This window comes from Polistes dominula, unplaced genomic scaffold, assembly GCF_049000335.1.
Source record: "Polistes dominula isolate Pdom_NZ unplaced genomic scaffold, Pdom_raw_medaka contig_79, whole genome shotgun sequence".
NCBI lineage: Eukaryota > Metazoa > Arthropoda > Insecta > Hymenoptera > Vespidae > Polistes > Polistes dominula.
Window position 1 is genome coordinate 1,386,357 of NW_028300916.1, and position 11,981 is coordinate 1,398,337.

The 11,981-nt window shown below is 25.9% G+C and overlaps 3 protein-coding genes across 10 annotated transcripts; 2 read left to right on the forward strand and 1 right to left on the reverse strand.

Annotated features, from left to right (window-relative positions):
• Positions 1 to 45: 45 nt before the first annotated feature.
• Positions 46 to 3,285, reverse strand: LOC107074372 (dynein regulatory complex subunit 3). 4 transcript variants are annotated; one of them, XM_015335743.2, is made up of 10 exons: positions 3,173 to 3,285; positions 2,563 to 2,950; positions 2,172 to 2,455; positions 1,912 to 2,084; positions 1,641 to 1,798; positions 1,373 to 1,565; positions 1,082 to 1,286; positions 743 to 991; positions 598 to 674; positions 46 to 534 (listed from the first exon to the last, which is right to left on the reverse strand). In XM_015335743.2, the coding sequence occupies exons 2-10, from the start codon at positions 2,741 to 2,743 to the stop codon at positions 387 to 389; spliced, it is 1,668 nt and encodes a 555-aa protein (XP_015191229.2). In that variant the 5' UTR covers positions 2,744 to 2,950; positions 3,173 to 3,285; the 3' UTR covers positions 46 to 386. The 4 variants fall into 4 exon arrangements, with proteins under 4 accessions (XP_015191229.2, XP_089026707.1, XP_089026709.1 ...); XM_089170581.1 differs by lacking the exon at positions 3,173 to 3,285 and having other exon boundaries at positions 2,316 to 2,455; positions 2,563 to 3,017; XM_089170583.1 differs by lacking the exons at positions 2,172 to 2,455; positions 3,173 to 3,285 and having other exon boundaries at positions 2,690 to 3,017.
• LOC107074499 (TOM1-like protein 2) lies at positions 3,210 to 8,157 on the forward strand. 5 transcript variants are annotated; one of them, XM_015335993.2, is made up of 10 exons: positions 3,210 to 3,366; positions 3,481 to 3,699; positions 4,010 to 4,179; positions 4,378 to 4,659; positions 4,724 to 4,984; positions 5,090 to 5,387; positions 5,448 to 5,565; positions 5,660 to 5,840; positions 6,265 to 6,315; positions 6,515 to 8,157. In XM_015335993.2, exons 2-10 carry the CDS (start codon positions 3,642 to 3,644, stop codon positions 6,707 to 6,709), a joined length of 1,614 nt encoding a protein of 537 aa, XP_015191479.1. In that variant the 5' UTR covers positions 3,210 to 3,366; positions 3,481 to 3,641; the 3' UTR covers positions 6,710 to 8,157. The 5 variants fall into 5 exon arrangements, with proteins under 5 accessions (XP_015191479.1, XP_015191482.1, XP_015191481.1 ...); XM_015335996.2 differs by lacking the exon at positions 3,210 to 3,366 and having other exon boundaries at positions 3,377 to 3,699; positions 5,660 to 5,690; XM_015335992.2 differs by lacking the exon at positions 3,210 to 3,366 and having other exon boundaries at positions 3,392 to 3,699.
• Positions 8,158 to 8,292: 135 nt separating this feature from the next.
• Positions 8,293 to 11,952, forward strand: LOC107074523 (MAPK regulated corepressor interacting protein 2). Its single transcript, XM_015336038.2, has 6 exons — positions 8,293 to 8,621; positions 8,771 to 8,855; positions 9,143 to 9,261; positions 9,638 to 9,709; positions 9,942 to 9,995; positions 10,664 to 11,952. Exons 1-6 carry the CDS (start codon positions 8,570 to 8,572, stop codon positions 10,732 to 10,734), a joined length of 453 nt encoding a protein of 150 aa, XP_015191524.1. The 5' UTR covers positions 8,293 to 8,569; the 3' UTR covers positions 10,735 to 11,952.
• The last annotated feature ends 29 nt before the right edge of the window (positions 11,953 to 11,981 follow it).

Below are 11,981 nucleotides of genomic sequence, written 5' to 3' on the forward strand. Positions count from 1 at the left end.
AATATATCTACTATATATTCAGGGTTGCGTCAGGTAATGTTAATACCTTAAATATTTGTATTTTTATAAATACGTCAAATATTTCAAGGTAAAAGTTAAATGGTTCAATGGTGCTCACACAATGCCAAAAATATTTTTCTTTTTATCTTATATTTTTAAAAATAGAATAACCATTTTTTTTTTGTTAAGACTTTTGAATACTCATTGAATTCATTTAACTTTTTCCTTAAGGCATTTGACGTATTGTTAAAAAGAACAGAAATATTTAAGATACCAACGTTAACTCTTTTATATTTTTATAAAATTTGACATTATTATATCTAAATATTTAAATATGTTATGAATAAAATTATTTTTATACCATTAATAATTATTCAACTCTATAATTATTCTTTCTTATTAGTTAAAAAAGAAATATTATCAACTTGATAATACGGTAGATGTAATAATACTAATGAATTAAATTGTTTATGTAAATCTTCTAGAAAATACGTAATCTCCAAAATTTTTTGACGATGCCTGTTAGTTTCCTTACTGAAAATCAAAATTAATTTATTATTTTCTTTGATTTATATTTAATAACTGGTTTATACATACTTATATAGCTTTTCGCAATAATCATTGACCCATGTTTTTAGTCTACCTAACATAAGATCTTCTCTAGCATCAATTGTCTATAATGAATAAAGAATAATTTTATTTTATAATTTTGATATATAAATATATTCAATGATTTACTTACATGTAAATGTAAATCGTGTGATGCTGCCAGATTATTGCTCAATACATCTTTATCTCCGCATAGTTCTAACAAATGACGTGGAATTTTAGTTTCATCCCTAAAACCACTGATAAAGTATGAAATAATATTATTAATAGTATCGTTGTATTCCGCTTCAGCATTTCGCATTTGTGAAAAATATTCTCGAGCAATTTCCAAAAATTGCTCAATCATGTTAGTCATGTTTATTTTAAAAATTTCATTTATTTCCTTTTGTATAACGAAAGAATACTCATCATTAATAAAATTTTAAAATATCTCATTTGTTATTTTTTCATTTATATTATTATTAATACATACTACTAATTGATCATGTAATATAATTTCTTTGGACATTAATTTTGTCCATGTTTTAGATATCATATCATTAAAATGATTAGACCAATCTTGTACTACTTCAACATTATCATCAATATCATCCATTTCTATGTCATCAAGTATATGAAATAATAAATTTATTTGTGAAAAAACTTTAACTTTTTCGTCCATTAGTTCATTTACGATACTAAGGATAAAAGCACGTTATATGAGTATATATTTTAATAAAAAAAAATTAATAAAACATGTTTAACATAATAAAATAATATTTACTCTCTTGAGTCGTTTAGTTCTTTACTTTTGCCATCATTAACAGCATCATTGAATAATTTAATTTCATTATCTCGTTTAACTTGTTCCTTCAATCCAATTTCATACAATTCATAGCATATAGACGTGATTTTGTTTTTATATTCTTCAAAAGCATTTTTTGTATCATTATTTACTGCAGACAAATCTTTTCCTTCTAATAAATACAAATATTTTAATATATACTACTAGTGTTTCAAATAATTGAGTATATGATGATAATATTGGTAACCTTTGTCATCAAGATACATTTGCCAAAAAAAGCTATCATCATTTAAATATTCTACATATGATTTAGACAATAAATTTTGTAAATTTTTATATGTTTCTTGTTCATCCAATTGCTTTTTCTTTTTTGCTTCTTCCTCTTCTATATTACTAATCAAACGTCTAAATCAAAGAATATGAAAAATTATATATATATATATATATATATATATATATATATATATAGTTGTCTTATGTGATATGGTAATAAAATATAAAATATAAAATATATTCACTGATGTTTGTTTACAGCAGATTGACGTTCATCTTTGGTTATCATTTTATATTGATAATAAATTAATTGCGGTATTAATGCGATTAAATATTCTTGATATCCATCTTTCTTTGTACATGGATTTTTATCAATGTTAAAACTACATAAACGTTTGAATTGTCGTAAATAAATGACCTGCAATTAAATAATTCTAATTTAATGTGTAAATTATTAGCTAAAAGATTAAATATCGAAAAAATGTAGTGTATTAAGATCTTATACATGTTCCCAATCTGTTATCTGATTATTTCCAATGCTAAAAATGTGTAATTTATGTAAGTTATCTATGCCTTCGATTTTAGAAAAATGATTATTGAAAAGTAACAGTATTTCCAATTCAATTAAATGATTTAGATTCTCCATTACTTTAATATGATTAAAAGATAGATCAAGTTCTTTTAAATGAACAAGGGCATCCAAATTTTCGATTTTTTCTATAATGTTATTTGATAAATGTAATTTTATCAAATTTGGCATTACCCAAAGGTGATCAATTTTCAAAATATCTGTAAAAATATAATAATAAATATGTACGTAGTAATATGTAATAAATATATACGATTATCAATGAATTTGTCAAATTGATATGAATTTGTTATAAATAATGACGTACTACAAAATTCAATTCGTATTTCAGTAATGGCATCCAATTTAATACCATCTTCAAGAAAATGTTTTCTAGCATCACCTTTGGGGCCTTGATCAATTGTTAAATTAATAAGAAGTTCTTCATTAATTACACCAGGTTCTAAAATACTTTTCGTAGCGGTCGAGACATTTTCTTGATACATCATTCACAAAAATAATAAACATTATATACATATAATAATGAGAATAAATTATTTAATTTATCTAATTGTGTATACTCTTGAATACTGTTTATTATATCGATTATGTTGCCGTGCAACTGTAAGTTGCGTCATTTTCATTTCCATATCATCCATTTTTCATGGATTATATTAATATTTATATAATATTTTATGATATTTATATACATTATCCTATAAAAAAAAACAATTAAATTTTGACAATAATCTAAATAACAATGTAAAATATAATATATTTAAGAGAATAATAAAAAATATTGTTCAATTTAACAATATACAAATAGAATTGTAATTTGAAAAAAGCGCGCCATATTGTTACATTTCCCATAATGCATCTATTACGAAATTTGATTAGTAACATGCATTGTTATAATACTATCATTACGTAACAGTTACATTATTGAGTAAAATAAGTGTATTTAGTAAAAAAGTTTTTGAAGAATATTAAATAAAATTGATTATTCGTTAAAGCATAAAATTCTTATCAAATCTAAAGAGTATTTGATAGATAAATGTTTTATCCAATCAACGTAGGATAAAAGCAAGCTGCGTTGAGTGCAATTGAGAGAATTGCAGAAGGCCAAGCTAGGGTACTGAAAGCCAATCATCGTACACGTCTCAAGACGCTCGGATGAACTAGCTTCTATATATCTAGTGTTGGTCGTCTTCCTACGTTTTGACATTTCTGTTTTATCATTGTGTAGGTCATATGATTCAGCCTTCTGTCATTCAACGGTATAAGATCTTGTTCGTAGCGAATTACGAATATCGCCCTTATCGGAGATATACACGCGCGCGATATATGTCCACTTAAATCGGGCTAATATAATTTATATTTGACATTGTTTCCAATCCTCAACCAAGCATGTCATTCTTTGGAGTTAACGTAAACCCCTTTTCATCGCCAGTTGGCCAAAAGATTGGTAAGATAATATCAATAAACTACACTCCCATTAAAATTATGCGTATTATTGTTTAATCCTACGAATATCTCATTTGCGTCGTCATTGACTGTAATAACATCGGTCAACAGTCATATCCATATGTACAAAATTTAACGTATTATCTTATATTACTTTTTTAGATAATACTTTATTATACTTCACGATGTTTCTTTTCATTTGTTATTCGATATTTCTATGATGTTACATATTGGTAAAAATGTATTTTTATTAACAGAATTATATATTCATTGATTTATTATTCTATCTGAAATAAAATTGTATATTTCAGAGCAAGCTACAGATGGTGGTTTGCCTAGTGAAAATTGGGCACTTAATATGGAAATATGTGATATTATTAATGAGACAGAAGATGGACCTAGAGATGCTATTAAAGCAATTAAGCGCAGACTTAATCAAGCTGCTGGCAAAAATTATACTATAGTAATGTATACGCTTACTGTTAGTATCAAATTCTCACTTACTTTTTATATTATTATTTGTAATAGTATAAGTATTGATATTACTACATTATATTAGTGTCTGTGTTAAAACACACACGCGCATACTTATAGATTTTTAGGTTTGATTTTATAACACAGATGTCTGGTTTATAATTTTTTCATGTCCCAACTATTGTATATAATATTTGTAATTTAGGTATTAGAAACATGCGTGAAAAATTGTGGAAAACGTTTTCATGCTCTTGCTTGTTCACGAGAATTTGTACAAGAATTGGTTAAATTAATTGGACCGAAAAATGAACCGCCAACTGCTGTACAGGAAAAAGTTTTGAATTTAATTCAAACATGGGCAGATACATTTTGTCATCAAGCACATACTCAAGGAGTTGTACAAGTCTATCAGGAATTAAAAGCAAAAGGCATACAATTTCCAATGACTGATTTGGATGCAATGGCACCTATTATTACTCCTCAAAGAGTAAGATATTTCATTTGTAAATCGTATTTTCATCAATTATATAAATTTATATTGTACTTTACAGAGTGTACCTGAAACAGAACAAATCTCAGGAAATTTGCCTGTAAATGATCAACATATTTCAAACTCTACGGTGACACAACAACAATCACAATTGCAATCATCTAGTCAGTTAACTCAATTGAATGAGCAACAGTTGGCAAAATTACAAAGTGAATTGGATGTTGTACAAGGCAACATGCGCGTTTTATCAGAAATGTTAACATATTTGACGGATCAAACTTCCACTCAACCACCTGATTCTGCTGATCTTGAATTATTGACAGTATGTTATATATCTCATATCAATATTTCTTTATGTAACAGCTAGCATATTAATTTTTGCTTCGTATACATATAAGTGCGACATATATGTATATATAATCTATAGGAATTGTATGCAACATGTAAAGCGATGCAAGAACGTGTAGTAGATTTAATTGGAAAACTGGCAAATGATGAAATGACAGCTGAATTATTGCGTATAAATGATGAATTAAATAATCTGTTCCTGCGTTATTCAAGATATACAAAAAATAAAGCTGTACCTGCAAGTACCATATTAGCTCAAACAATAGGTCAACCACCAAATATTGATTCGAGTGCAGAATCAACAAAAAAAGAGGCAGATTCACTTATAGATTTGTCAGACGAATCTGATGCTTTACAGAAGCAGGTGGCAGCAATGGGTAAGCTGAAATTTCATAATATCAAAACTGATTCTTTTATTCAATTTTATTTTATTGCAGGTATATCTGAAACTAATGATAATCTTAGGGTAGAAAAAAAAGAAAAGAAAGGTGATAGCGATGAATTTGATATGTTCGCACAGTCCCGTAATGCAACATACGAGACAACAAAAAACAGGTAAAATATTTGTCAATATTTTTATAATATATATATATTGGATATTATTATTATTATTATTATATTAAAAATGTTATATTATGTTATCATATAGTGGTAGCAAATATGAAGATAATATGGAACAGGTGAGCGGAGGAAGTCTAAGTTCAGCAATTCTCAATCGTAACAATCCTAAGTATTCCCATCAAACTGCTTCTACTACTGCTACTACTACTACTTCTACTACTACTACTACTACTTCTGCTGCTGCTGCTGCTGCTGCTGCTACTACTACTGTGCGTAATGCTCCTTATCCTTCTTAAGCTAAGTTACAATATCTTCATTAGTAGTAACACAATTGCAAAATCCTACAAGTTTACAGGAATTTACATAATGCAAATAATACAATTAGTTCTATTAATTATAATATCACATATTTTACTTGGAATATAAAAGAAAATCCTGTAAACTTGAAACAATACCACTTGGTCCAATATTATAAATTTTCCAACATAAAAGAATGAAAATTTTTAATTACCTGAGAAAATGAAGGTACAGTATTAATTATAAAATTTTATCGCTTTGCACAGCTTTTTTCTGTAATGTTATGTTTCATTATTCTTTCTTTTTTTTTCCTTATATTTATTTATATAATAATATTATTGTGTACAAATGTTTATTGTTTTGTTCAATGTTCGTCTTTTTAATTTAAATGCTTAGCTCAACCGGGAATCAGAGTTCAGTGAAATGGCAGCTTGGCTTAGTCATACGGTGAGTTATGTATTCTGACCCTAATATTTAAATATTTTAATTTTAGTAAAATATTTCAAAGTATTTGGAGCAGGTAAGAGGAAGAATCTTTTTATACATCATTAATGTCAAGATTCAATCAAATATTATAGAATAATAACATAATGATTATTTTTTATTTGAATATAAAATAGATATTGTGTCATATGGAATGTTACAGCCTGCTGTACAAGGTGACCAAGAATCTTTAACATCATCAGAGTTTGAACGTTTTTTAGCAGAGCGAGCAGCTGCTGCTGAAGCTCTCCCTACACTTTCAACTACAACAACCCCGTCAAATACTTCAAACTCTGGAAATCCAAATATTCAGCGTCAAATTAATAAAGATCAAGATAAATCTTTATTTGCTCTGTAAATGTTGCTGTCGAATCTCTTGTAAAGCAGATGATAAAAGACAACACAGCTCTACACTAATTAAAGTCTTTAATGCCTCTACCTGCATCTGTTATATTAATGTTTATATTAATTTAATTAATTAAATGCAAAAAAATAAAGATAGAGAGAGAGAGAGAGAAAAAAAAATAAGAATCAGGAAAATAGAGGCAAACGAGTGCGCATTATGCATTAAATTTGCTTTTTTTACGTACTTAACGAGCGTAGTGTCACGCAGTATCTATTGGAATATTTTTTGTTATAAGTTCTTACTTATAATGAATAAGTGATGATAAATTAGAAATCTAAAGAAAATGTATGTTAATTGTGCAACTTCTTCAGTAGAATGATAAAAAGTATTAATTTTTTTTTATTTGTATATATAGAAAATCCTATATTTACAAAATTATATTAAATTTAAAAAAAAAAAAAGAAAAAGAATAAACAGCAATATGCATATCCCTTGAACTACCTAAGATCCATACAAATACTATTTTACGTGAGGTTGTATTTATTTTATTAATTACTACAGCGTGAAACATTAAGTATCATATTTAATAGCTTATCCGATAAATATTAATAAAAATATTTTTCTATCTTAAATTAAATTACAAATGGTCTCCTATTAAAAATTTTGTAAACAATAATGAATTATAGGTTGATAATCATTATAGTTTATGTTGTATATTGTTATAATGATTATAATTGTTATATTTTAGTATCCTTTATGTTACTAATCGATTAATAACATTTATTATTAAAATTTTTTTATAAATAGAATCTATGTATATTCTGCAAAAAAAAAAAAAAAACAAATTATAAGAGAATTCCCTTAATATGCAACATTATGTTACTATAATAACGTAAAGACAACATAAATGGTAATTTTAGTTTTTAATATATTTTCTTTTATTGCATGTAATATTGTTAAATATGTGCACAGAATATAATATTAATTTATATATAATTTTTATAATTATTCATAATATCTTTTAATTGTTATTTGCACATGTACACAAACAAAATGATAAAAATTTATCGTAAATATCTTCTTCATTTTTTGTTCACCATATATAAATATATATATATATGTATAAGTCAATCGGTACTAAAAAATAATAGGATGCTTCGAATAGAAAATTGTTAAGTACTGTTAAAAAATAAAAGAAACGTTTCTATATCTATTTCCGCTATTAAAAAAGAAAAGATAAGAAGAAGACAAGGTCTATTATTAAAAGATACAAGGAAAAAGATAGTTTCTTGTAATTATTCATTTGTGTAGTAAAATGACAATGTAAAGTATGTAATACGAAACATTTTTATATGAAAAAATCATACTTAATAATTTATTTAATATTATTAATTATTATTAAAAAAATATATTAACAAGTTAATAGAATAAATAAAAAAAATATATATATTTTTTCTCAATCGTGTATGAATTTTATTCATATTATCTATCATTAATTAGAATAGTTATCGTCAAATGTTAAATCAAACATTAACATCAGATTTATTGTAATAATAGTTAACAATCAAAAATATAAGTAGTATCGATACACGAAAATTGTTACGTTATCGATACTTAAGTACGCAATTCGATTATTTACGAGTGTAGTTCTTCGATGGTTATACTTTAGAAAGATATGCGAGATGAGGTCACGTGGTTTATCTATCATGCATTTGTTCAGTTCAATCTGAACGTTTGATCAATTCGTTTGCTAGTTTTTACATGTCTTGTTTGCTTAAATAATCTATTTCGAAATATAAGAAAAAAATTTTCGAATGATCTTTCATTATAACGGTGAAGATAGATCATTACAGTACTTATTTCTAACGGAACATGTATACCGTATCTAAAGGGCCTAGTAAAATTGTAGCGAAGACTCGTAGAGGTATTTAATTGTTCGTAAAGGTATTATATTGTTGTGAACAGTGATTGACATTAATAAAGTCAACTTAAACTTAAGGTGTAAATAATTTTTTTTTTTATATATATATATATGTGTTTTATAGTAAAAATGTTAATGTTTATATTTTAAAGGAATCAGTCAGAATCTAGAGAGATTAGAAACTCTTCGTGATCTAACAAGAAAGGCAGTTCCTGAAACTGAACATGAAACCACCCGGTAGGTCATGATCTAACTCTTTTAACCTTACCGATCGACTTTTTTACTCTTCCTCCATACTCAACATTACGCAATTCACAATTTATTTTTCCACAGACTAAAATCACCTTTTTACTCATTAAGTCAAATTAATGATGAAGCATTAAAAAAAAAAAGCACTTTAATTTGATTATCATAAAATTGTTTAATTTTATTTTTATTATTTTCTTTTTATACATTTGTTCTTTCCTTTATTTTTTGTACATTTTTATTTGAATAAGTTTAATGCACTCTCTTTGATATTGCAGTCATGTGCCAAAGCCAGTCTTTCACATCAATGGGAAGTCAAAGTTCAACTCACAGAGGCATCAGATGCAAGAAGTTATAACACCACAGCATGAAGAACTTATTAAATTTGTTTATGAATGTAAGTTTGAATGTTTAACGTCAGGGAGATTAAAAGTGGGTTAATACGTAATTGAATGAGTGATATTAATAATAAAAATATCACTAAATTGAAATAATTCAAATTTTTCAAAAATTGCCTATTTTTTTGTATAATTCTCTTTATGAAAATTAGTTTAACTAGCATTAACCTACTTAAGAACCCTGCTTCACAGATACAAGTATTTCAAATATTTTCAAGCAACTTTAAACATAAGTGGAGAGAATAATTAACAGATGCAAATGTCAAGAAGAAATACAAAAATCTGATAAAATAATCAAAGAAGAGAAAAATATTTGATGACTTAATATATATCTATGCAACTCTAAAAGGATATATTTATAACTTCTTTTATTAGCATGGAACCAAGTTAACACAAGACAAAGAAGTGAATCCTTGGACGGATCATCAGATTGCTCAGAACTTTCCAGTAAGTATTAACAAATAAAACATTTGTTTTTTTTTTTAATTTTAAATATATAACTTATTATTATAATATAAATGCACGAATCATCAAATAATATTAATTAGTCTTTCAAATTCATGCCAACATATATACCATTTATTTCATGAAAAAGGTTAAACTTAATTAATAGAATAGGTTAAAGTTCATACTACATTTGAATTTAAAAATAAAATATATATATACTTTTTTTTCTTAGGTCCGAGTTCTATAGTATATTATAATGATGGAGAACCAAATGATATTCTTCAAGGTCATATATTTAAATTTATTAATTAATAAATTAAGAACACTTTCACTGCCACGTAGTTTTTAAGAAAAGTTGCGTCAGACACGTGCGCCGCTATACTGTGCGTACCTGTATAAATTGGAACTTACTAGATTCTTCTAGTAGTATGTTATGTTGGCCCGTTATTACTTATCATAGTAGAAGATTATTATATTTAGATATTCATAGAGAGATCACCATAGAAAATCTATATCTTCTATTTCTTATCATAATAAAAGATAAGCACATCTGGAACGAAATATTTCATAATCTACATTCTGTTGAAAATCTTTTTTCTAAAATAAAATATCTAAAACATGTGTAATATATTCGGAAAATTGTTTCTATTTTATTAAATAAAATTGATGATAATGAAGAAACTACAATTAAATTTAGTAATAAATTATTTGTATATTATTTTAATAACAATTTAATAATTTTATTATATATTAATATTTTTTATCAAATACCCACAAAGAAATTTTGTAAGTAGTTAAATAAGGGATCACCCGGTATAAATCACTCAGATTAGGGTGATGTGGCCCTACGAAAACTTTCGTTATCACATGAATTCGATTAACAACGTGGCAGTCAAAGTATTAATAAATAAATTTATTAATGTGTGTCTTGATATACAAAATTGATTGTTTTAGATTTCAAACCTTTTGACCTAGAATCTTGGTGGGGTAAACGGTTATTCAATAATATCACAAATTCGCTCTGAAATACAAGAGGATCGAAGAATATTCCATATTGAAGAATTTATTGGATGTAGTATGGCCAATATTAGCCAGTGCAACAAATTAGCAAGAATTACGTTTTAAAGACACTTTAATCATGGATGGATCTGAACTTTAAACAGTGTTAAGCTATTGAGACATTAAAATGGACTCATTAGATTTTGTGCAACCAAATTTTCCACCATTACTATTTCATTGGCATCGTATTTTAGCAGGCCAGTCGTAATACGTAATGCAATTTTGCACGAAATAATATAGAAATAATATTCTATCAAGTGCTTCAAAAATATTAGATTTTTACTCAATAAAATGAAATAAATAAGTGCTATCCAATATAAAAAAAAAAAGCGCTAGTTTTTGATCTTTCATTTTGTTAATAGTATATGCATTTGTGTTTACCTATTATATTATTATGAAATATTATATATATATATATATATATATATATATATATATATATATCATAATGACATATAAAAGGATAGACACATGACATCATTGCATACATATTACAATTTGCACAGTTTTAATGAAAAATGTGCTTGAGAACGTGCAAAATCCTTTTTAACTAAAAAGAAAGAGTTGCAGTCTGAGTAGACAATAACTAAACTGTAATGCAATGCAAAATGCAGTTATTATTATTCACTTCGTTATCAAGAAATATTAAATTTCCTTTAGGCTTTTAATACATGATTAAAATTGAGAATGCGATTAACAACTGCATACCAAATAGGGCTAAAGAATTATGTGTAAATGAACCCTGAGTGGTATGAATGTTGCATGGAAAAAATAAAGTTAACCATAGAATTGTACATATTATGTGCATTAAATTGAATGAATGTATGATAATGTTGCTGATATTGTTACGAGGTCTATATTTGAATATCTTTATGTAAGCAACGATTTAGTATAACTTTGTAGACTGATAATATTAAGGTTGTCATATTATCATTGGAAAGACAAAATTTGTCGCCAGTATATCCATTTACAAACTATGCTTTCAAACTTTTCAAATTACACCAAGTTTACTCTTATCTATATTATTATTTAAAAAAGTCAATTAGGAGAAATATTTTGAATGCTAAAAAATTAATAATAAAGCGTAGTTTGCAAACGTAGTCAAAATGTAGTGCAATATATTTGGCCACGTGGGCTGAATAATATCATTATGAAGAATAAATATGGCTTTATATATAAAACAATTCTTTCTTAATTTTTAATTTTTATTTTT